General features: G+C 43.2%; 1 protein-coding gene across 2 annotated transcripts in view; it reads right to left on the minus strand.

Moving 5' to 3' along the window:
• The window catches only part of COP1 (COP1 E3 ubiquitin ligase), a 181,474-nt gene that overhangs the window by 94,282 nt on the left and 60,313 nt on the right, over window positions 1–26,879 (minus strand). For both annotated transcript variants that reach the window (XM_048497500.1, XM_048497499.1), the window contains exons 12-14: window positions 16,737–16,880; window positions 4,819–4,927; window positions 745–826 (exon numbers count right to left, since the gene is read on the minus strand). In XM_048497500.1, coding sequence (XP_048353457.1) covers window positions 745–826; window positions 4,819–4,927; window positions 16,737–16,880 — 335 coding nt within the window. The remainder of the gene's footprint in view (window positions 1–744; window positions 827–4,818; window positions 4,928–16,736; window positions 16,881–26,879) is intronic.

Below are 26,879 nucleotides of genomic sequence, written 5' to 3' on the forward strand. Positions count from 1 at the left end.
GACATCCACAGTATAAAGTTAGGTTCAAACACCCTGAATACACCCTGGCCGTGGACTGCTTGCCCCCTCTTGATGCCCCCACACTACACCTTCACGCCATATCCGGAATTGCCTTGTATTATATCTCTGTTATTTTTGGCATTGCTGGTCCCCTCTTGGCCTTCGGATCGGATGCCACCAATTTGTGGGTTTTTATGATAATGCTGCTCTTGTGATTTTAAGGGATTTTATTGTCTGATGTTTATAACTTTTATTTTATTGTGTATTATTTGTTATTGTACACCGCCCAAAGCACTTCGGGTTTATGAAATTTAACAACAACAACAACAACAACAACAACAACAACAACAACAACAACACAAGAGAATCAGCATTATTCATGGTTCATTTTCATACAGATGTGGTCCTGGCACCAAGGTTAAAGCAAACCATTCATTCAAGTGAAAGAAAAAAGTCAGAGAAAGTGAGCTCACACTCCCATTCTCTTAGCCATATTTGAAAAAATAAGAACATTACATAATGAACAGAAAAATTCACAAATTTAGTCACAGAGCACCTGTACCCATTTTTCCAAAACCATACCAATCTTCCTCTTTATCAGATTGCGAAGTTTTCAGTAACAAGTGCTGAGAAAGTTTCAAAATGCTAGGAAATGCTAGCATTTTGAAGCTCCGCCTTTAAAATCCACAGGGGAGTCAAACTTTCAATCCTGGAACATTCATTGGAGAGTGGCTGAAAACACACCTTTTGCGTCGTCAGAGCCTGAAGCCAACAGTTTGGGATCCATCAGATTGAAGTCCACACTCCAGCATCTTTTCTCATGCTCCTGTTTTGAGAAAGAGGAACAGAGATGAAACATAGCAAGTAAGTAGTAATGAAGGATGAGGTCCGTGGTTTAAATGAATGTTTACTACTCAGATTTAAAGTAAGTAGTAATGAAGGATGTAGCCTGTGGTTTAAATGAATGTGGGCAAAGCTTTACGATGCTTAGGGGGACTCAGATGGATTTTTCTTTCTCCCACACAAAACTGCCTGTATCTAGAAAGCTATATCAAGTTTTCATTTTTTTAAAAAAAGCTCACTGCTTATTTGCATCACAAAAGATGGAAAGCTTAGATTATTTGTGTTAAGAGAATACATGCTTTGGTTTGTTACTGCTCCCTAGTGGACTCTCTCTCTCTCTCAAACAAGAAAAATCAACAGATAACCAGAATCAGGCCTAAATAAATACATTAGTCGTTAGTCATTTAAAGCAATGTTTTCTCCACAGATAACTAGCTTTCTCAAGAATCAGAAATCCTACTTTTAGTAACAAATGCATTGCAACAACTCTATTCTCACATATTTAAGTCAGCTTAGATAGAAGCTTCCTGCCCCATATCTACCGTGTTTCCCCGAAAATAAGACAGGGTCTTATATTAATTTTTGCATCAAAAGATGCATTAGGGCTTATTTTTGGGGTAGGGCTTATTTTCGGGGAAATACGGTACCTTCACAATTCATTAAGGCAGGCTATCGCCAGCCCCATTGCTTTCCTGCCACGTGTGATGAAAGCTGCATCCTCATTGGCAGGGAGCACCCTGCTGGATCACACAATCCTGATCTGTAACTACCGGTAGGGCTTATTTTTGGAGTGGGTCTTATATTTTAAGCCTCCCCCAAAAATCCTGAAAAATCATGATAGGGCTTATTTTTGGGGTAGGTCTTATTTTCGGGGAAACACGGTACTCCTGTTTTGTCTTGGCCTGTATTTACTAACACTGAACAGCTAGAATTCATTCATTAGCATAGATGCAATTGATTTACTCAGGGGTCCTCAAACTATGGCCTGGGGGCCAAATGCGGCCCCCCGAAAACATTTATCCCAACCGCCGGGTGTTTTTGCTATGCGCATCCACCTTCCTTTCAGGGGCTTCCTCTCGAGCAAGCGCGTGTGCACTTGCAGCCTTGGAGACCTCGGTGCATGCAAATCTTTGCAAGGATCCTCTCAACCGCTAGCCCCACGGGAGGCGAGAGGTCTCTGTTCCTGGGGGGCTGCAATGCCCGGCACGCAGGAGGCAGCCCCCAGGCACAGCAACTCCTGCAACCTTCAAGGCGGCAGGTGGGTACACCCACCAGGCGACCCTCGCCGACTGCAGCTGCAGCCATGACTGCTGACCCTGCTCACCGTTGTCATGCACCACTCCCCAGTCTCGGTCATCCCATTTGGCTTCAGTCTCCTCGTCTGCCGCCTGCCAGTACCCGAAGTGGGGAGGAAAGGCCCCTGCCACCGGCCTCTCCCTGTCTCACTCGCTCAGCTTGGACTGCTCACATGACTTGGACCGCTCGTACTGCTCGCATGACTTGGACCACTCGTACAGGGGTTGCAAGTGAGCAGTCCAAGCCGAGCGAGCGAGACGGGGAGAGGCCGGTGGCAGGGGCCTTTCCTCCCTGCTTTGGGTACTGGCAGGCAGTGAACAAGGACACTAAAGTCAGATGGGACGACTGAGGCTGGGAGCGGCGCACGACGACGGTGAGCAGGGTCAGTAGTCACGGCTGCAGCTACGGTCGGCGAGGATCGCCTGGTGGGTGTACCCGCCTGCTGCCTTCAAGGCACCTGGTTGCAGGAGTTGCCGTGCCAGGGGGCTGCCTCCTGCGTGCCGGGCATTGCAGCCCCTCAGGAACAGAGACTTCTCACCTCCCGTGGGGCTAGCAGTTGAGAGGATCCTTACTAAGATTTGCATGCACCGAGGTCTCCAAGGCTGTAAGTGCACGTGCACTTGCTCGAGAGGAAGCCCCTTGAAAGCTCACATACACGCAAAGGTGGGTGCGAGCTGGCACGGGAAAGATGTGTTAAAACGAACAACAGAGATTCCCATTGGGAACAAAGGGAGAGATGCCTGAAGGCCCATTGGATGCAATGGAACCCAGGAATGCCAGTAGACTCGCATGGGCTTCATTGAAGACATTACAGCACACAAAAGAAAATGCAGAACAAATTTGGAGAAGCCTGTTTTTTGCCTGGCATGACAGCCCCCAGTGTGGAATGGTGGCCTCTGGGACCAGTCAGCACCACTGCTGGGGATCTGCAATGCCAGCCCCCAAAGGGAAACAAGAGACTGTGGCGTTAGTATCAGTGTTCTGGGACTGGAATGGCTTGTGCTTTCAAAGTAAGACCCTGCAAATCAGAAGGGCATTGCCTAGGGCAGGGGCTCCCCACAGATACCATAATACTCATGATACCATTTCTGGGACCCCCCAAATGTATTTAGAGAGTAAGCAGGACTGTGGGGGGGGGGTGTCCTTGTATACTATTATATGTATTTTTACTGAGAATTCATAAAATTCATTTTTAAAGAAATAATCTTATTCACAGGAAAGGTTGTAGTGTTTGTTGATGGAAAGTTGTTTGGCAGGGATCCCTTACCTGAGGCAGCTCAGGGATCTTGCCACTATTATGTGATCTTATGCATGATCACTTAGAAAAACATACAGCCTGATCCTATGCAAAAACATGCATTGAAACATCCATAGAAACATTTTTACTCGTTCTTCATCTTAAATATTGTATTTGTTCCCGTTTTGTTTTTTTACTTCAAAATAAGATATGTGCAGTGTGCATAGGAATTTGTTCGTAGTTTTTTTTTAAATTATAGTCCGGCCCTCCAATGGTCTGAGGGACAGTGAATTGGCCCTCTGTTTAAAAAGTTTGATGACCCTTGGATTTACTGAAAATATATGGATGCCCACATCTGAATAGCAATTATTCACCACATAATTTTATAGACTCTCCACTCCTTTACTGTAAGTGCCAATATTTACTGGCAAGTGATGGAAAAAAGTAAAATTTGATTATTTATTGGAGGGCACTTGAGTCTTTTGGTGAGTGCCCAGAATCAGAAGGCTTGTTTTTGATATTCACCATGGCTAATGATGAATGTGAGAATAAAACTTGGATATTAACTGAAAACACCTGGTTCCACTAGAAACTTATCTCTTGGACAGAGCACATTCAGAGCATGACAGTTATGGTCCTGATTCTAGCTAATCTGAGTTCCTTGCACCCAAGAACTCAGAGCTTAATTATGGATAGAGCAGTGTTTCCCAACTCAATTAATTAGAAAGATATAGGCATTCTTTTGGTTTATGCAGCCGAATAGTGAAACATTTGAACGTAAGGTTTCTCCATTCCTACTGGACAGACTTCTTGGCTATTGCTAACATTCATTTCCCTAGATAATAACCTGAACTACAACTAACTGTAAAAGACAGGGCACAAAAAACTGTCTCACTAGACTACACCTCTGACATCTTGGATTTCTGATGCCTCCCATCAATTATATGGTGAGGTTTATGAAACCTGTCATTGAGACTATAGAAAATCAAATAATTTTGACAGGCACAGCTGCTAGTAACAACTTCTAATGAAATTATAACTATCCCCATTTTCCCCCTTAAACGGAACTCTTTTCTGACATACACTATTCCAGATAGTTTTGTGCTCTGCTTCTACAATTCTTGCTCATTATTTTTAGACTCACAATTAGTATCAACAGCAGCAATAGTTAACGAATGAAATCTAACAAAGATTAAAAGGGGAAGATTAAGCTAGATCCTTCCTTAGAAACAATCATGATCTAAGGCAGGGCCTCGCCAATCTATGGACCACCAGATGTTGATGGACTACAATTCCCATCTGTTCTGCCAATTGGCCATGCTGACAGGGGTTGATGGGAATTGTAGTCCATGGCCACAGGTCAGAGACTCCTGGTCTAAGGCAAAGTATCCCAGTGATTCTTAGAAACCAAAAAGCCCCACATCTAGGACAACACACTTTACCTGGTAGACTTTTGATCGCTGCCCTGTGAACCCATCCCACAAGATGACGGTACCTTCATAGTCACTGCTGGCCAACAGGTTTTTGTGGTAACTACTCCAGCTGATACAGCTGTAAGAGAGAAATAACCGCCAGCATATGAGAGAATCCTCCTTCAAACGGTGATTGACAGCATGACAATGTGAGTCTTGAAAAAACTCATTGCAATAATTCGGCAGGCACCTGTTACCTACTTGAACTGATTTGCTGAAAAATGTACGTCTACCATTAGGTTTTGAACCAAAACGGCACAGTGCGGTAGAATAATGCCTTTCTCTTGCAATTTTCTCTGAAGGCATATTCTCTGCTCCTAAAGTGCATTATGCACTCAAACTTGTCTCCACTGAAGAACCATTTATTAGTATATGGATTCAAGCGACTGAGCCAATCCACCTCTTGGTTGTTCACTCTAATTTACATGGGAGGCCTTGATTGAAAGGAAGTTCTCTTCTGTTTTCACTAATAGCTTGAGAATCACATTCAAGCTTCCACTCTTCCTCCTTGGTGGTTTTATGAGTCTCTGCTTCTGTGTTAAGACTGTGAGAAAATGGATTTCTTCTCTAAATGCTGCACAAAGACTCATATACCTAGCAGACTGAAATGCATTGTGGTCTCCATGAAGAACCATCTTCTCTGCCGTAAGATAAATAGGTCATGGGCACTGACCGACCAGAGAATAGATAATTGGCTTTAACTACTGTACCAGATAACCAGGCTGTATTATATGGCAAGAAATAGTTGGGGGAAGAGGATTTGAGCTAGAAGCGTACCAGAAGATACCAGTGCTGGATACCATGAAAACCAGAACACCCAATGAAGTTTTGAGCTGAATTATCTGACTGGAAAAGACTCAGTAGAAAAGACTAAATGGTCTCTGCACTCTTTTCTAGATGCTCACATATTAAACTGGCTTTAACTGTTTTTTCCCCCTTTGTGTATAGGTCAAAGTTCCACAATCCTGCAATAAGGAAAAAAGCAACATCACATCTGCCATGGCTGGCTTTGCTAAGGGATCATTTATTGGCAGATTTCAAAAACATGGATAAATGTGCACCCTAAACTTTTAGGGGGCTGCTAAGAGCATGAATGATCCCTTAATAAAGAAGGCTTTCATGGCTGGATTCAACTGGTTGTGGTGGGTTTTCTGGGCTGTGGTCTGGTGGATCTTGTTCCTAACGTTTCTTTTACAGTGTGTAACAGACTTCCCTCTGTGATACACTCTGAAGATGCCAGCCACAGATGCAGGCGAAACGTTAGGAACAAGATCCACCAGACCACGGCCACATAGCCCGGAAAACCCACCACAATCTTAATAAAGAGTCCGAATACTAAAACAGTCTCTTACTATATAAGAATCAAAAGGAAATTTCTGTATTCCAAACAAGTATCTAAGTACAAATAAGTCCCCCAATCTATGTCTCTCAGTGTTTCCCAACCTTTTCGACATCACGGTACCCTTGACCTCACTCTTCATATCTCATGGTACCCCTGCCATCCCCCCCACCTTCCCCTCCCAGTGCCCCTGCTTGCCATCCCCCACTTTCCCCTCCCAGAGTGAAGGGAAGCACTGGGGGGAGGGGAGTGGCTGCTGACCTTGCGGCAGGCCCTGCCCCCTGGGCCAGCTCCATGTCCTTGCTGGTGCCGGTGGGAGTGTAAAAGTGAGGGGGGCCAATAGCGTTGTCGTGGTACCCCTGGGACATGTTCACGGCACCCCAGGGTACCACGGAACCCTGGTTGGGAATCGCTGCTCTAACTGCTTCTATGGATGCCTGTGTCTCAGTGTAAAAAGGCATGGAGCTTATTGTATTAAGTTCTTTAACATCCAGAATAAAACCCATCTTTTGTGGGCAATTAGGAAAACTTGAGAACATCCTTTTGGCCTTTTCCTTCCCTGTATTGTTTGTGGCTATAAAACTGGGCTAGCCCCCCACCCCCACCCCCAGGTTCTCTCTGGATCAGGCACTTCTGAGATGAGAAACCACCACTTAGCAGAGAGACCCATTTACCCCTGAATTTGCCTCCTTAAATAGATCCCTCACCAAATTTGTTTTAGAGCAGGGAATTAGGTACAGAGCTCATCCACCCAATCCAAAAAGGCAGGTTGCCTCTTCTGGCCTTAGTTCCAGTTGCAAAAACACTAGTTCTTATTTTGTGACTGATGGTGGGCCAAGGACTTAGGTCTGGGAAAGGAAAAGTATCTAGGACGAGAAAGTTGCCAAAATCATCTTCTTGTCTACCCAACTCAGCTCAGCACCTCAACAGTATCAAGCCATGATGTGAAGGCTCTGCCAAAGTATAATCTCACTACAAAAGCCCCAAGAGCCGTTTCGCATTTATGTAAATAAAGATCAATTTTAATTAGTAGTTTAAATGTATTTCGTGGTATTTTATTATAGTTTATATTCTAACAGCCTAATCTGGTGGGGGGGCCCCCCTCATTTTAGGAGTCAGTGTAGCAGGTACCCACTTGCCGGCACAAGGGGCAAATGAATGAGCAGAGGGGGGAGATACAGCGGTGGGCTCTTCACAGCTTCACAGTCACTGACCCTTGAAGCTGCCACCATTTTCCAGCTTCATCAGCACAGAAGATATCTTGGCATGTCTAGGGGGTGTCCTGGGGTCATTCTTGGGGGGTGGAGTCAGCTGCCACTGCTCTCCCAAGCCCCCGAGCGCCATTAGAGCTGGCCTTGGATGTATGCCACATTTTTCATGGTGTGCGTCCATTACCCCCTATGGGAGATTTCAGCCAGGCAGTGCTTTTCTTTGTCTTTTCTTTTCTTTTCTTTGTCTTTGTCTTTTCTTTGTCTTCTTATTTGGAGGTGGCAGGAGCACTGAAAAGGTCTGGATTGGGCTGTAAATCACCTTGAGATCTTATAAGGCAGAAAGGCAGCTAGTAAATTTTAAATAAATAACTAAATTTAAATAAGGATTTTAAACAGAAAATTCTGGCTCCTAAGGGCTTAGAGAAATTCTAAGCTCCAACTCTTGGCGTCTTTTTAAACACACTTTACGTGGCTAAGCTGCAAAAAGCTCAGGTGACACAAACGGAGTGGCAGATGAAAAATATTAGAGTCTGCAGCCATTAAGAAGCCCATTAACACCTGGTTAAGTTTCTTCACACACCATAAACCTTTAAGAACTATTTTTATTTCAAATCAAGGAGCAACCTTCTTCCTATTGCTTGGTATTTATCCTTTTCAGCTACCTATAAATATTCAGTAACAAAAATGTCACTGTTTAAGTCCAGTTTTGTATTAGAAAACCCCACACCCCACACACAAACACACCCAATAATATACTGAGCAGCTTTGAGTTAAGTCAACAGAACGGCTCATGCATTTCAAGCTGTTTACGCATGCAAGTGTCATTCTAGTTACATAACTTTTCCTATTCTGAGGCTTATAAATATTACAGAAAATATTAGATGCTTTTTATAAACCACCTACAGCAGACACAGTTAAGAATGATTTCTGCCACCCCTGAGTTACTTTAAACGTCACTGGTCAAACTTTTAGCAACACAACGCTGGTGATGAGTGGGTGATGATTTGTCAAGGGCTTACTTGAGCTCAAAACTAACGACTGCATTACCCAAACCACAGCTACTTAAGGGCACCACCACTGAATAAACCCACTGCGTTCTCAAAAAAAAAAATTAAGCTAGAAAGACTGTACCTATCCAATCTCTGGCTTCTTATTCCAATGAGCGATAGTATCTCCATTATTTCTGTTCATACTATTAGTATGGTTTCCAAACTCATTGGAATAGTAACTAGTAGAAATGAAGATTACTGGGAACCAACCAAAAACAGTGGAACTGTCTTCTCAAACTGGTGATCCAGTTGCTTCCACTAAGAGTCTTTCTGTGTATAATACAAACACTGTGGTTGTTAATTTGTTGAATACACCTTTTTTTCAAGGAAAAAAACTGTTCAAGAGACAGATATATTTTCTCCTCGAATATGGAGAGCCATAAATTATTGCTGGAAAACAGCAGTTATTCTTTCTACTGCTAGGGGGCTAGTGAAAATCTCTATATATAAAAAGATAACCGTGTTTTTGTTGATGATAGTATAACACAGTAACTGCTGGGCCAATTCCTCTGAAAATTCCCAGCCATATAGTCAGCCAGGCGAGAGTGTTTTTAGATGTTAACATACCTGAAATTTCACACCTGGCCCAGGTAAAACGCCTTTTTCTTGGCGCTCCATGGTGAAGGACATGTAGCTGCCTGTGTATAACTGTCATCCTTAGAATGTTCGTGCTGCTTAGAATGTTCACTCAGATGGCCAGATATGAGCAGTGGAAACAGTACATAGGCAGTCACTCGAGTGGAAGTGAAACACATACACACGAGGGAGAGGGAAGGGAGGGAGAGGGAGGGAGGGGTGGCATGCAAGGAAAGAGAGGGAGGGAGAGGAAAGGGACGGAGGGGGAGGCATGCAAGGGGAGAGAAGGGAGAGAGGGGAGAGAGTGAGGGGTGGCATGCAAGGGAGGGGAGGCAGGGGGCCCAGCATCTTGATATGACCCACCCACCCTAGCGGAGGGAAAGGGAAGGGAAGGAGGGGGAGGGGTGGCATGCAAGGGAAGCGAAGGGAGGGAGGGAAGAGAGTGAGGGGCGACATGCAAGGGACGGGAGGGAGGGGCCAGGCACCCTAGATTCCCTGAATACTGCGGTTACAGTTAAGAAAACCAGGCATGCATTACTCAGGACTAAGCTCGGTATAGCAACTGTGACATACTTTGAATGGCTGCCTCGCGCCCCTCAGAGGGTTTCCTCAGAAGCGACACCCATTACCACCAACCAAACTTACTCCCAGGTAAAGGATCATGACCTGCCAGCCTAGATGTGTGGGAGGGGTGCCTTTCCATTCCACCCCCCCCCCCAAGGAATGCGGGCACACACATCAATGACATCGCACAGTATCAGGCTGTGTGTTTGCATGAGCACGTACTGCTGGCCTCTGCAATTGATTTGCTGCTACTGTTCCTTTCCCATTTCACCACAATAAGCCACAGCAATGCGTGGCCAGGCCCCGCTAGTTTAGAATATTTTCTAGAATATGATTGCCACAAGGACCTATTTGTTGGTGTCTGTGGTATAAAGCCCCTTTCCATTATGACATTAGCACCTCATTCATCCTACAAAGAAGGGAGTCTGTTCAACGATAAATCTGAAAGCCTAGGAAGAGAAATTCATCATTTTTCAAATAAAATGAACTATGGCAGATGCATAATGTGGACCTTTATGGAGAATACCATAGTACAGAGAATTATGAATTCTGGAAACCAAGCACTGTAAGAATATATTTAAAAAGCTTTTCCTGGAAGCTTGTCCTAATCCGTAACCCATGCAGCCGATACTAGAGGTTATCTGCCAACAGGAATGCACTATACATACATTGAATGATATAAACGGCAAGAGGTTGCTAAACAAGATTCTGAACTGCTCCAAACAATGTTGAGCATTCAAGATAGGTTACTGATATGTTCGATGCATGTAGTATGAGGAGCAAATGTGAACCACAGAGACGAGATAACACCCCTTCACTGACAACGAGCCCACGTTTATTGCTTTATGTTGTCTGAAATGGCCCATCTTGGTGGAATACAATGGGGCTGTCTCGTTGACTTATTTCACATTGTATGCAGTAAGCCCTTTTATGGACAAGACACTCTACTCATCTCAATGCAAAACAAAGGAATGAGAGTGCTGAGGACAGTTTTGGCTTCCAAAGAAGCGACTGGTCATCTACTCACTTCAGTGAAATCCAAGTGGTCACCCAGAAAGTCACTGTAGATTAGTGACCATTAATGATCAGAGGAAACACGAAACAGCAAGTTGCTATCACTTAAACCAAGAAGAATGGGATCTTTCACATCAGAAAAATGATGCAAAAGAAACTGGCTCTAACATTACCTTTCAATGGCAGGCACCTGCCCATCCCGCAGCCTCGAGCTCCCGGATGAGTAGGGTTGGGGCAGAGGAGCTTCTGCCTTTGGCAACCGAGCTTCAGCAGTGGGCTGGTTGGGACAGACTGATGGGCTTGGGGCGGTGGGCGAGTCCATGGCAGAGGGTGAGGCCATCCCCAGACAGCCACCTTATTGGTTGTGGTGGGTTTTCCGGGCTGTGTGGCCATGGTCTGATAGATCTTGTTCCTAATGTTTCGCCTGCATCTTCAGAGGTGTATCACAGACAGAAGTCTGTGTCTAGTGTGTCTAGACACACTAGAGTACTGTGTCTAGTGAGAAGGGAAAGTTTAGTGGGGTATTTTGTCCATGTCCCAGGGTGGGGAACCAATCAGTAAGTGTTTGGGTGGAACATCTTATTCTTTGGAATCGTTTATTGATACTACTTTAACAGAGTAGTATCGTTTATTGATACTACTTTAACAGAGTTTAAGAACTACTTAAACTCACATTTTTACTGTGAAACAGAGGGGAACCTGGGCTCTGAACCAAAGTGGGATAAAGACAGTGAAGGGGGGGGGGGCAAGGAGGCAAAGACGCAGCTCATAAATAGGACCCTATTCAGAAACAGGCAGGGCAGTAGAGGGGTGTAGGATTTTTACAGTGAGCTGCTTATTGAAATCCAAACATTTTTCACAGCAAGCCATCAGTTGGAATATACAAAGGCAGGATTAGGATAGTGTCATACCCAGGCAAGAACCTCTTTTCACAGCTGCTCTAACAGCAGAATTCCTCTTGGCAGGACATGAATTCTTACAGATCTGTCAATTGTCTCCCTGTTCCAATGCCTGTCACATCTGTTCTCCACTGAAGGTAAGCCAGAACTCAAAACACATAATGTTTTGAGAAGGGGTGCTCTATTATTATAATTCCCACCAAAATAAAAGACTATCTCCTACAACGATGAATGACAAAAGAGAAAGTAGGGGCATGCAATGTTCAGCAGAACAGTTCACTCTGGGATTGCAGATTGAACTACAACATTGCATCCTTATCATATCCCATTGGGATTTCAACTAAACACATTCTGCTTAAGCCAAATTATACAGCTCCCTCGGTAGATGTTACTGGCTGACTTTAGAATATGGGGGGGGGGGGGGAAAGGCCTCTCGGCAGGCGGAAATCTTTGGTGTGACAAAGAACCTTTCCCAGTTCTAAAAATTGAGTCCATTAACCACAAGGATTCCTTTTGCCTAACATTACATTTTCTGGGGTGCTGCGTGGTTTCCGGGCTGTATGGCCGTGTTCTAGCAGCATTCTCTCCTGACGTTTTGCCTGCATCTGTGGCTGGCATCTTCAGAGGATCTGAGATGCCAGCGACAGATGCAGGCGAAACATCAGGAGAGAATGCTGCTAGAACATGGCCATACAGCCCGGAAACCACACAGCACCCCAGTGATTCCAGCCATGAAAGCCTTCGACAATACATTACGTTTTCTGTCATCTTGTATCATCTGCATAACTGGGATTCTGTGCTTCATGAACATAAGGGGAAAGTACAGTCCAGGTTTAGAATACTATCCAGTTCTAATAATGCCAAGAATACATCTATTCCTACTGGATAAAATGCATAAAAGGTAATAATGGACTATAACCGCCCCACTCTTACAAAACTTCCGGTTGTTCCTACCAAAGAAAAAACTTGCCCTTTTAAAAATAATCATGAAGTGTCATTGAAATGTCTTCTATAGCCAGAAGGAAAATACATCTGCACATATTTATTTTGCATAATTATTCTCCTTTCTGAAACTGGATTTTAAAGCAAGGACAAATAATTGAACGAACAAGAAAGGAGAAGGAACGCTGCATAATGACAAAACACTCAACAGCAGCCGTGGTAACAGTAATCAAAAGTAAGCAGGGGGGCTGCTGAGGTTTCCAGCCTCCCCCGGAGTCAGTCATCAGGGAACAGCTCCCCCCTTCCATAATTTCATGTGACATGGCAGCAGAACAGTCCCGAGGTCAGTAACTCTCAGAGTGGCAAATTCACAAATTATGGGGGCCAGGAAGGATTTTAGGAAGCTCCCACTTGTAATGGCTGACAGCCAGTGGAGGAGAATTTTTTTTAAACAGTTTACTGCATCCTCAATACCAAATTTAAGAATTTTCCTACAGGCCCTTAACAAGTGGGACCCAGCAAAGAGAACCAAATCTAGAATTTAAAAGCTGTCTGATGACTGCGAGGCACTGAATGCATCATAAATACACCTTATAGACAGAATTATTTTGTCTGGAGTGCTGCTGTTACGTCTTTTGTTTTTTTTTACTTGTGACTCAGAGGCCTTTGATGATAATACTGTTTATTTGGTAGCTGGTAGTAGCGTTAAGGTTAAGAACCGCTGGTTTAGGCCAACAGTTTATTCGCTGAATTAGAAGTTGCACTGTATTTCCCAAACTTGTACATCTAAAACTTAACCCCATGCATTCCCTCATCCAGCTTCATTCAAGTTACCCTGTTTCCCCGAATATAAGACATCCCCTGAAAATAAGATGTAGTAGATGTTTTGCTGATGTGCGAAATATAAGGCATCCCCCAAAAGTAAGATGTAGCTAAGTTTTTGTTTGGAAGCATACCCGACAAACAGAACACAGAAAAATAAGACATCCCCTGAAAATAAGACATAGCGCATCTTTGGGAGCAAAAATTAATATAAGGCACTGTCTTATTTTCGGGGAAACACGGTAGTTATGGTTTGGTTTTTGGCAAATCATAATTTTCTGTGACACCAGAAGTGGCAAATACATTTTATATTTGTCTTACAAGCCAGGATGGCAAGCCACAGCAATCTTGGTCTGCAGGACTATTGCAGACCATAATTTGCTGATTCTGATGCAACAAACTAAGGTTCGCCAAAATCCAGAAACTAACCAGCTTACAGCGCACAAAAGAATACCCGAGGCCAAAGCTTCCTCGAGGCTCGTTCAATTCAAAAACTCATGGTCTGGCCTTATATCTGAACAAAAGCTACTGAGTTTTTTAAAGCAGAATCAAAAGTTTCACATCCCAGAATCAGGTAATTACTGGGTCAGCAAATGATCCGTAAATTAAAATTACTGCACTAATTTAAACAGACTAAATTGATGCCATTTATCCAGGCAGAGCTGATCTCAACCAACGCAGAGAATGCTAAAAAGTCGTACAAGGCATTTAGTAAAACGTGGAAGAGCTAGACAAATTTCTTTTATTACAGAAAATGAAGATACACACTGTTCCAATGTATGGAATGCAAACGGTGGCATTTCTTTTTGTTACTGCTTCAGTGGGTCACAACATACTAGTACACTGGCACTGAGAGTATCAAATGTTCATTGCTTCGCAGTAACCCAAAGCCCCTCCGAATACAAGTGTTTCACTCCTACCTACTGAAAAGAACAAGTATATGAGACTGCTTCCCTTGCAAAAGAAAATTTATATGGACAATCTATAAAACTATTTCTGCCACACATTTATTGGCCATTGTAAGGGATGGGTTTGTGGTGTCATAATGCATTTTTACTAGCTAAGATTTTACTTCCAGGCTAGTGAGTACTCCTTGAAGTTCAGGGATGGACCGCCCTCCCCATTTCAGCCAGTATAATGTCACTGTTTCTGTATTATGAACGCCTTTCCCTTGCTTACCCTTTCTCCATTTCATTTTACTTGGCACGTTACAAAGTCCGCAGATAGATGCTGAGCGGAAAGAACGTTTGATCAGCCCTCTAAAGTGTTCCACTTGCACCCTGAGCACAGCATACTTCTTTATACAGCTCCCTTCATTATGTCTTTTTAATGGGATAAAAACCCTCCTGTGGCAAGATGACCAGCGCTCACTTGTGTAGACCCAATAAGCAGGGAAATAAACTAAAACATGCTGACACTCATCACATTTTGATCATTCACTGAATCACATATGCACAAAATTAAGCATGGCATTGGAATCAGATGTTTCCCCTTTCTTGAGACATGTCAGTGCCTTTAAAACCTAGGAGGAGACCCACAAGCCATTCCATACTTCCTACTTCTAGGTTAGTGGTGGCGAACCTTTGGCACTCCAGATGTTATGGACTACAATTCCCATCAGCCCCTGCCAATTGGCCATGCTGGCAGGGGCTGATGGGAATTGTAGTCCATAACATCTGGAGTGCCAAAGGTTTGCCACCACGGTTCTAGGTTGTCAATGAAGAAGCCCTTTACCTGCAAGATTCCTAGGGGTCAGTTCTCACATGTAGTTTTTACAAGATAGTATTACAGTGAGATAAATTTAATCTACTTCTCTTCAGACGCTGCTACGCTGCCCCTTTTGATAGCTTCCCATTCAGCTACTCCTGGTTTCCATCCCACACACACTTTAACAGTTGTTGTCCTTTACTCGGATGAGAGTCGCACAAAAAGCCCCTCTGGCATATCACCATGTTCAGGCACAGAGAAGAAACAAACACTTCACAATGTTGTCACAAGGCAAGTACAAGTTATTCAATATTACCTGATCTTCACAAGAAGTGTGTTTTTATAGATCTGAATGTTGTCTGCTTCTAGCCCAAGGAGGTGCAAGGTTTTTGATTTGCTTGCAAACTCAAGTTATTTGGAGAGCAGAACTCTGTAACTGAGGCAAGTGAAATTGCCTTGCTATTCATTTATGCTGCTTTCACTATACCATGAACCCATTAAGAAGCTGGCACTCTGTAGCTTTAGGTATACTAATTAGGATGCAAGACTCTCCGAGCCACAACTAGCCATGCATGGATTCTCGGGTGCAAATAACATAATTTAAAACTGCTACTATTTTGTATCAAACTCTTGTATTACAGGACTTGAGTTTCCCTCTGTTATAATCATAGGAAAAAGCTAACACTCTTAAGAACTCTATCCAATTAAGGTTTAGGAGGAGGTTGTAGATTAAGAAAATGAATATAAGTGAATATAAAAAAGATGGAGAAATGTTTCACATACAGCATTAAAATATGCAGTATACTGATTACACAGCCAAGTTCTATTTTCTATCACACCGTTGCCATCAGTCCAACAAAGAACATGTCCAAGCAATTTATCCTACTGAGTCCACTGACATCTGAGCATAATATATATGTTGGGAAGTCCCCAGTTCAAACACCTTTTTTCTGTCAATCTTCTCAGTTCCCCACCTGCAAAATGTGGGTAATAATGTTGACCTCTCACATGTTTCTAAAGATAACACACGAGAAATACTTGAAACATTAGAAAGCGCTATACAGAGGCAGAGCTACCAGGGGGAGGAGGGCGTAAAATCACCCCACCCCCCACTTACCTTAGTGAAACTGTGCAGGCTGGAGAAGTGGCCTGTTCTCTTCAGGATGAAAACGACCTGGTGGGAACTATACTTCCCAGGAGACCTTGTGAGCCCCAGGGTCTCATGGGAAGTGTAGTTCCCACCAGGCCGTTTTCAGCCTGAAGGGTACAGGCCACTTTTCCAGGCTGAACTAAGGTAAGGGGGGGGGGGCAGGGCGCTGTGGAGGGGGAGGGGCAGAAAACACAGAGTGCGCACCTGGCGCACTCTGACCCAGCTACTCCTCTGGTGCTATATAAATGTTTCATTATTATTGCCAGAAAATGGGCAATTGTGGGCTGAGTATATGGTACTGAATGGCAGGGGGAAACTGCTCAGCATGGTTTAATTAAATTGAAAATGTACAGCTTAGTTTAAAAACCTGTTGAGATTCTATGTGATATCTCAGGCAACGTTATCAGCATATAGAGATAATGTGACCTTTTTTCGAAGCAAAGAGATGTATACTTCTGGAATAAATAAACAGACCTGTTAGAAGAGCTATCCCCTCACAGTATAGACCCAATGATGCAATGCAGGCTATATATGGTGTGCAACAGAGGAGGGCAGCAACGGCACAACACACCATTGCCATACTTTAACTCAAAAGGCAAGAAAGGAGGCACATACCTGATTTTGGAATTACAGGTCATTTCATTCTCAGGGTAATGAATATCAACTGCATCCTGGATGACTGTGCCATATTCATAGACTTTGATCTTCTTTGTTACACCCGCAATGGCAAAATAGTCACAGTCCCGATCAAACTCAATGCTGAAAAACAAAAACACAGCCAAAACAGCTATTAATACATATATTCAGAGCCCAAACATAAAGAAACACAGACAATTTGAAATCTCCTGAATTAGCAGAACTCCCCTCTCTATCAGCAGGTTGAAGCAGTGGAATAGAGGAAAAATAAAAGCAAAAGAAGAAGCAAATAATAAGGGGGAAAAGGTAGGAAGGGAATTTTATTCCTGTCTATGTTAAGACATCTAAAGGGTTTCCTTTACTTTTGGGCTCATTCCAAACAGGAAGATGGAAGCCCTAGATTGGTCAGTGTCAAACATTCAGTACCTGGCCTGAACCAAGGTAAGTCATTTCAATGCACAGTCAGATCATGACTTCCTTACCTCTTGACTCTCCCTACCCCTGCAGTAACTCCACAACGGGTCCTCCTGCAGTTGGGCAGTTTTGCTCCGATCGCCAAACTCTTTTTATTCCTTGCTGCTTTCCACATCACCAACTACCCAAGTGAAAAGAGTGAACACCCCGCCACACACACATTTTGCCCTAGAGCAAAACTCACTGAGGTCAGGCCCAGAAGCTACTGCCAGGCAACTTGCTACCCTGCAATTTGCAGAACTCACCGAGGTGCCATGGCGGCTACCAGACAATTTGATGCTGCACAACTTGTCTGACTCCAGCAGCAGCAGCAGCTTCCACACAGTTTGCATGATTTGGCCAGGCTGAGCAGAAACCAACTCACAATGTACTTGAGCAACTTGCTGATGCAGGACTACTCCGACTTGGCCAGGTTTGTTTTTCCCCCAGGGAGCAGCTGGTGGGGTAGAAAGGAAGGAGTGCTGAGACCCAGCGGGGTGTAGTGGATAGGTCAGACTGGGATATGGGAGATCCAGGTTCAGATCCCCACTCTGCCATGGAACCTTGTTGGGTGACCATGGCCCACTCCATGTCTGCCTGATCTACCTCACAGGGCTGTGGTGAAGATAAAATGGAAAAGAGGAGAATGATGTAAGCTGCTTTGAGTCCTCAGTAGGGAGAACAGTGGGTGTAAATGTAAACAAAGCTGAACAATGGTCGGGAGGGGCAAATAAAAGGAAGGATGGTTATGTAAGTAGGAAGGAAAAAAATAGTAAATAAAGAGAAGAGAATATGAGGACTGCCAGAAGGAGGGAAGGAGGAAATAGTGCGGAGAAGAGAATACAGAGGAAAGTAAAGTGACTCGTGAGAGTTCTTGCAGGTTTTCTACCTATCGGATAGATTTTACCTCATGGTATGACCTTCTGCACTGTTCTAGCATATACCACTGGCAATTAGTGACACAGAAGAGGGAAACACAGAATGCTGCAGTATCATATCATGAGGTAAATTCCCCCAGGCATTACCAGAGTGGGAATGGTAACACTGGACAAGAGGGGGGGCTCTTATTGGCAGCAGGAGCGCACCAAGCTGAAGCATCTTGTCTAGCTTATAGTTAAGTCACAGACTAATCCTCCTGCTTCATTGACACTTACCGTGAATATAAAAAAAGATTCCAAGTCCTACCACACCATCTGAGAAATAAAGGTGGACCATAGATAACAGCCATTCCTACACATCTGCTGTATTCAGATGTCTCACGAGAATCTTAAGAGAAGTAGTATGTTACAAAATAAAGTGCCAACCAGAACAGTGAAGACTGCTGATAAGCAAGACATCCTTGTCAAGCATAAAAGAAAAGCTTATGTATGTGCAGATACTTATCTGGCCCCCTACAGTTCTAAACTTGGCAAAAGCTGCCGAGGATGAAACACAGGCTCCTGCTGGTAGCAAAGAAAAAGACTATTCCGTCTCTTTTCGGATATGTGAACCTAAGAAACATCACAGAACTACTTTGCCCGCCAAGTCAACTTCGACTCCAAATGCCCAGTATTAAAGAGCGCAAGCCTCAATTAAACATTTGACCCTCAAATAATTCAGTCCCAAGGTGCAGCCAAACCAGTCAAAATTATATTTCCCAGGATTGTAGTGTAGCTCTCTGTGTTTCCAATACATGAACAACTGTTCCTCCTGGAATTTTAGGGGTTTCTGTTTTGTGCAGGGGTACAGCAAAACAACTCAGTCACCGGGGGGCGGGGGGGGCGGGGGCAGAAGAACATTTAATCTAATCATACAAACATTTCTCACCCTTTCAGACAAGCTGAACCATCTTGCCAGACCAGGGCTCCCCACTTCTGCCTTGTCCCTACTCAGTTACTATACCAACAGCAGTGTATAGTGCACAATGCAGTAATGTGCTGGTATCTAACCATAGATGTATTTGTGGCAGTGAGGCAGATGAGGACATTCTGCATTCTGTTTTGGAGTGCCCTCTTTATGATGAAATAAGGACCAAATATATTAAAGGACTTTTATATTAACAACACTGGGAAATTGTTTTGTCTATAGTCCAATGGAGATTCATACGTTTCCAACTGAGTAGCACTTTTTGCTCATGCAAATTAGGCTGCTTATGGTGTAAGGATGATATGTTTTATTATTTGTCATGGATATTTGTATCAGTGCTAATTAAGTTCTTTTTAACTGTATTGGTATATACGGAGTGTTTTTTGTATTGGTTTTAATATTACTATGTTTGTGTATGAGGAAAGTGGAGGCTCAAAGGGAGACTCAAAGGGGATTATAATCTCCTTTCCCTTCCGCCCTCACAACAAACACCCTGTGAGGTAGGTGGGGCTGAGAGAGCTCCAAAAAAGCTGTGACTAGCCCAAAGTCACCCAGCTGTCGTGTGCTGGAGTGCACAGGCTAATCTGAATTCCCCAGATAAGCCTCCACAGCTCAAGCGGCAGAGCTGGGAATCAAACCGGGTTCCTCCAGATTAGAATGCACCTGCTCTTAACAACTACACCACTGATTTAGAAGGCCTACAGCCAAGACGATAAACTTACTACTACTCCTCCTCAGTTACACGGGTCATCAGTTCTCAGGTTGGACTGTCCAAGGCCAGTGCTATCATAGCACTGATTTGTTGAGGATCTCCAGACTGAATCCGGGTGTACCTCTCCTTCCTCTTAGTGATGATGCAGTGGACAGAAATAAGGGATAGTTTTGCCCAAGATTTTAAATCACTATGAATGTGCAGGCCAACACTTTTGTTTTTTGCTGTGTTGAGGGGAGGGAGAGGTAAAAGGGTCGAGGGGAAATATTTTCCAGCAAATTTGAATGCCCGCATATGAGCTCTGTAAACTTTGTGAGAAGTCAAGATTTGGCGCTTATTGGGCCACTGGTATGAATATACACGGTTACCTACTGACGTATTCTTTGGCACAAGAACAAGAATCTGCTGCTTGCTTGGATGAAGCCTAAAAGTTAAGCCCTATAAAACTTTATTACACTGCAGTTTTTCTAAAGCTGACACAGAGAACAAAGAGCTAATAGCAGGCAGATGGCCTATATATTATGAAGACAGTGAAATCCTGGTCAAAAACAATCAATTTGGAGTGCAGTTGACTGAAACTGCATATTTAAGACCACCTCGGGATATCTCTGTAATTTTCACGGTAGCCTATTACTACATACTCTCCATTTTATTATTTATTACATTTGTTCCCTATCCTTCCTAAGAGAGTATAAACTGAATTATCCAACTTTATTCTCACACCCACCCTATGCCATCGCTTAGGCTGGGGAAAGAGAGGAGGTATTACCCACTACAACCACTGACTACATGGATAGCATTTTTGCTGTCCTGCTACTGATACACCTAAAAAATCCCCCCAAAGTAGTTGAATCCCTGAACATTGGTAATTACCAAATGAGATACCCATTCCTTCCCCACTGTGAGGAATGCAAATGGCCATACCAAACAACCCATGCTTACGCATATTTTAGCTTAGTCATGATCAAGTCTGCTTACCAAACACAGCCCTATTAGCTACTTACATCACATTAGTTGGCCACAATTACCCAATCAAAGCAGCTCATGCCCAGGGTGCCGGCAACCTGCGCAGAAGCTTGCTGTTATCATGTCCAAGAGAAACATTTGCTTGTTTAAGCCACAGCCTGGGAAAAAATGATGCCACTCCTGTAGTAACAGAACAATGTCTCATAGAAGCAATAATCCTTGTTCAGTGCTGTTTCATGGAAAAATTAGGAAGGGAGAGGAATGCTCTCAGGATTCCTAGTGGAACTGCATCCTGTAGTGTACTTGATTGTCCAGTATCGTGTGGTCCTGCCTCCAGAAAAGGTTTTACAACCAGAAGCCTGTTTCCCCACAATGGATTTATTTATACCACAATCTTAATTGAACTGCTGTCTCAGTTACTGTTTGTTGCCCTGTGGAATCTGGTACAGCATAGCTAAACTAATGCCATCTAATCATCTACTTGGGATTCAATTTATATCCTCAGACTACTGTGGCTGAAAGAGAAATATTGCTGTGTCTGGTAAAGGCTCAGGTTATTAGAACTGAAAAACCTGTCTCACCTGAGGAGATTTTGTTGCTCACAAGCTCTGACTGTTTCTTCCTTCTGAAAAAGGACATAACTTGTTGATAATAAATCAGCATTTAAATGATGTGTCTCTAAAAGTTAATGGACTGTTGAATTCTTTAAAAAACACAATAAAGACCACTAGTACCAGGCAATGACAATGATTCTCTTGCCTATGACCTTCAAGCAAACGAGGGGGGGGGGGCATGCAGAAATAATCTATTTTACAGATGTTTATCAGCTAGGTAGGAGGAAAGAAAAACATGTACTCCATTGTCCTGAAGCTCATTTTAAACTCCCAAGATGCTCAGAGGGCTACCTATTCTGCCTCTATACATACACAGTTACAGAGCTAAAAAGTACCAATCAGGTTCACCTAGTATTGTCTACCATCATGAGGCAAACTGCAGACACCAGCTGGCACAACCTAACACAACGTGATTCTTCAGCTATCAAGCAACAGCCAGAAAGCTGGGTTTAATGTACAAATGTTAGCTCAATGCAGTAAGTATAATTCAAATTTTCATGGATATGGAGTATGTTAGATTGCAGTTTGATGGCATACTTAATATTCATCTGGAAAATTTCAGTAACCAAATGTTATTGTAAGCAATTTGGCTTGCTTTTACCTCCTTATTTTAGCATTTTTCCCTCAGTTCGAAAGCATTAGATTGTTAAAGCTTTTCTGGAACATAGCAGCTTGTTTCTCCAGACTGTAACCGAAAACACAGAAGCTCCACAGGAGGAGTTTAGCTATAGGACTGCAGCTATTTTATACCCAGGGCATTCCTGGCACAATTATCCTTTCCTTGAAGACTTCCTGACACAGTTATATTCTGCCCCACCCCAGTCCACACTAGGTTGCGAGTCTACTTAGCGTAACACAGGTCAAGTTTAATTTTAATTAAAATACTGGCACATGACTGAACACCTGAAATCCCCCCACACTCCCACCAACAGAAATCCAGAGAAAGTGATGCAAGTTAATGGATGGCCGGAAGCCCACTGGCACTCTGTAGCATTAAGCTTAGCATTTGGGGACGTGTTCCAAACACTTTCACTTAGTACTGTTATTGTCATGTGAACACTGGTTCTTGCTCTGCATATGCCATTTGGCATGAAGGTTTTTCCAGTCCATGATTGTGTAGGCAAGTGTATACTAGTCACAGGGACCCAACACTTCCCAGGACATTTTAGAGGCATACTCTGCAGCTGGAAATTTTGCTTCAGTGTGAAGTCAGGCAGAATTCACAATGCTGGGGTGGAGGGAAGGACACTTCTACAAAAAAGAACAGAGAGGTACAACTGAGCAACAGGAAATTGCTATTTGTCGAAAGGTACAGGACAGTAGACTATGCGCAGGTTGACAGATTCCTACTTCAGGAGTGCAGAGACAGGCAAGAGAAAGCCGTGCACTGCTCCTCACCCAGAAAGGTGACCAGCACCACCAGCTGTATCTTATTCGCTGTGCAGTCGTAAACATCCTTCGAATCTAAGTCCACTGAAGACAGTGGACTTAAAAGGGTATAACCCTGCCTAAGATTGTGCAGTAAGGTGGAAATAGCCGCTCTCTATACCGTGTTTCCCCGAAAATAAACCCTACCCCGAAAATAAGCCCTATCATGATTTTTCAGGATTTTTGGAAGAGGCTTAAAATATAAGCCCTACCGGTAGTTACAGATCAGGATGGTGTGATCCAGCAGAGTGCTCCCAGCCAATGAGGATGCAGCTTGCATCACAAGTGATGGGGAAGCAACAGGGCTGCCAAGAGCCCGCCTTAATGAATTGTGAAGGTACTGTATTTCCCCTAAAATAAGCCCTACCCCCAAAATAAGCCCCAGTGCATCTTTTGATGCAAAAAATAATATAAGACCCTGTCTTATTTTTGGGGAAACACAGTACGTGTGTCTATTATAGGTGACTTCAAAGTTTGCAAAAGGGGCTGTACTGACAGTAAAAGAAACCCCAAGCCTCTGTCAGTATAAAGCATATAAAAGTCTGCTAACACCTCTGGCCCTTGTACTTTACCAGCAAGCCTTAGAAAGGATAGGGCACAGACCACAAAGAAGATAAAGCTGTCGTAGAGACTTCCTCCCAAACTGGGGAACCACAGTTTTAACGCACACGAAAGCATTCTGTGTTGTTGCCTGTTAGGCAACTGAGTCACAGTAGCCCAGAGAAGACAACCCAACTCCATTTATTTCATTATTGGGTAGCATCGAGAAAGGATACAGTCTTAGTTCTAAACTTCTAATTCCTTTTAAAAAAAGAAGAAGAACTAACGAAAGCTACGGAGGTTTTGCTGACTGATACTACAGATCACATGAAACTGTTTGAATCACTCAGTGGTGAACATATGCTGTGATCCAGTAAGAGTGCTAAAAAATGGAAAATCTGCACACAAGTCAGTCTGATGAGAATCACAGAAGCCATTTTTTTTTCATTAAAAATTATGGTTCCAAAGATATGGGAGTATGCAAGCAGTACCTGATGAACTATCAGGAGTTCAAGGAGCAGAAAAATGAAATTCTGTGGCTGAGTGTAGGGCTTCAATATCTTTGCACTGTCTAGGATAGTGGAGCCAGAATATTTTATTCCCCCCACTCCCGTCGAAAACCAGAGAGTAAAAAGAAACTGTGCAAAAATTACTTAATCTGAATTATTTATTCAAGATACAGTGTTTGGACTATCCAGTCACAATTCATTAATTCTGTTTTGCAAAGCCCTGGAAAAGGTCTAGATGGCAATAAGATTTTTTTGCATGTAAACAAACCAAAGTTCATATATGATATGACTGTCATCTTGTTCCTGTGGCATGAAAAAGATAACCTCCCTCAAATTTTAATCAACTTGCTCAGCATATTGATATGTATTTTTGAAGACCACAAATGAGATTTACAGTTTTTTAAAAATGTTTAATTATCTGCAGATGGAGACTTTTTTTGAAGCATTAAGAGCTTTACTAAGAGATGGTACCTCCAAAGTATCAGGAGCGAAACATTATCTGCAAAAACTAAATAGACCTCGCTAGTAGCTTTCATTTATTAGTTCCTCATTTCAAAGTATGCAATTTTTATTCCTAAAAATTAAAGCTCTCTCAAGCATATATAATAAACTTACTTTCTAATTCATCATGGAGAAAAAATAAGCAATGCCAATGAAATCCGTAATGAGACTTTTGTTGCAATATGATTCTACCAATCAAGATGCAAAATGCCAGAACACAGTTAAGGCAGCATAATCACTCAAGATTACCAAGCCAATTTTGTTAATTTTAAATGTACACTTTAGTCAGTGGTTCTCAGTATGATGACCTACAAGACCCACCAGCCCAAGGTTTTTGGTGCCCTAGAAAAACTACAACCTTTGGGACTCATCTAGTTGAACACTCCATTTTCTACAATGGCTAACCAAGTAATACCACACTATGAATCCCAAGCAAGTGGCATTCTAACAGCCTTTGCATAAGGAAGTGACATTCCAGCAACTGACCATCCTTTCTTTCTCCATTATTCCCTCCAAACCCTTCTAAGATTCTAAGAAACCCAAAGGGGAGGAGCAGCCATTTGGAAGGGGTGGCTCACAACCCATTTTCAGAGGCTTCATAACCAACAGGTTAGGAAATAGTGCTTTAGAGGACTAGTGGCAAACATCAGTGTACTTGATGGCCACTCCATTCTCCACCAAATGGCTCGGGGAATGTAATTTTTGAAACAAACTAGGCCCCTGCACAACGCAATGTCACCCCATCTAGCAGAAAGGATTTCGCAAACAAGAACTGCAGGCACTCATTTAAGGAAAAAAGGTAAAGTTTCCCCTTCAGTCGTGTTCCACCCTGGGGTACCACTGCGAGCAGTGATTTTATAGGCAAGCCTCTTTGTGGGGTAGTTTGCCATTGCTTTCCCCGGCTATTCTTTACCCCCTAGCTATGAGCTGGGTACTCATTTACCAACCAAGAAATGGATGGATGGCTGAGTTGACCATGAGCCAGCTGCCAGGATATCTGACCCCCAAGGGGCTCGAACTCCTGACTGTGTGAATGACAGTGCAAGCACTTAACCACTACGCCACACGCTCCTTGGCACTCGTGTCGCCCCACATAAAATTATATATATAAACAGCACCCAAAATAGATAAGCCACAGAATATCTATTTCTTACAACTAGATCTGTTTCTCTTCTCAGTTAGCCTTGTGGATTATCAAAGCAAAATAAACAGAAGGGAATTCACTTGTAAGAATGTTGATGATTAGCAGTCCAGGCCTTTGCCGGAGAGCCAATTTTCCCAGCTGAGACTCTAAAAGAAGAAACTGCATCAGCAGGATAGAATCTGTATAACCCTATGCTTTCTCCGAGCCAACGCGTACAGGGACAACAAAACTGAAAGAGATTTCCAATGGATAGCAGGGCCTAGAGCAAATGCTAAAGTAAAAGAAATTCAGACAAGCACGTTTCTATTCCTTCCGCTTCTAGCTAGGCATTAGTCTGATTGCTAAAACTTTCCAAAGTAGTTTTCCACAACTTCTGTGGAAGAGAGGTGTCTATCCACATGATGAAAGTACACACATCTGAAAAAGGTCAATCACAACTGCAACTGTAGACATCGCCCTCATTCCTAACCTCTAACAAAGCACTCATAAAGGCAGCTCCAAACAAAGGCCAATCCTTAAGATTGTCCATATATTAAGCACAGTTGGTTATTTTATATGACCAGAACAGTTGATCACTCCCAGAAAATTCTAACTGCAAGGTTCAAGGATAGGATAGCAAAAAAGACATGTGAATGATGGGAATCATTTTAGGTTATATCAGAATTGAAAGATACAAGAGGGGGTGCTGGAAAGTTTTTGGCCCAGCCCACTTTGCAAAATCTGAGTGTTATTTTGTCACCGTATCTAGAAAGAATGTTCTTTAATATTGTAAAATACCAGTTTGCATGATTGTAGTGCTAATTTTTGAGGATTTTTCAGATCACTGACGGAACCATGTCAACAAAAGGTATGACATTTTCCAGTGCTGAATTCTGAGCTGCCATGAGTTCCTGTTCCTTCAGAAGAAAATAAATAAATAAGAAAACTCCAAAGAAATCGATGAGTTTGTTTGTTTGTTTATTTGATTTCTAAACCACCCTCCCCCTAGGGGCTCAGGGCGGTGAACAACAATGATAAAACAACTTAAAAACATACCATAAAAACTAATTCGCAATAATAAGAATAAAAACCGGAACCATATCTCGTCAGATGGCGTCATCCTCCCCCTTCCCCACCTTTATGCCCACGGGAGGCCAGATGAAATGGCAGCAATGTTTTTAATCAGGTTGGCCAAATGCCTGGCGGAACAGGTCCGTCTTACAGGCCCTGCGGAGCTCCCTTGGAAGCCTGTTCCACCAGGTAGGGGCCAGGGCTGTAAAAGCCCTGGCCCTTGTAGAGGCCAGCCTGATAGCTTTAGGGCCAGGGATCACCAGAAGATCCTCCTCCGATGAATGGAGGGGCCTAGCGGGGCGATATGGGGAGAGGCGGTCTCGTGGGTATGGAGGTCCAAGGCCGTGAATGGCTTTGAAA

Source organism: Sphaerodactylus townsendi, linkage group LG05, assembly GCF_021028975.2.
Source record: "Sphaerodactylus townsendi isolate TG3544 linkage group LG05, MPM_Stown_v2.3, whole genome shotgun sequence".
Lineage (NCBI taxonomy): Eukaryota > Metazoa > Chordata > Lepidosauria > Squamata > Sphaerodactylidae > Sphaerodactylus > Sphaerodactylus townsendi.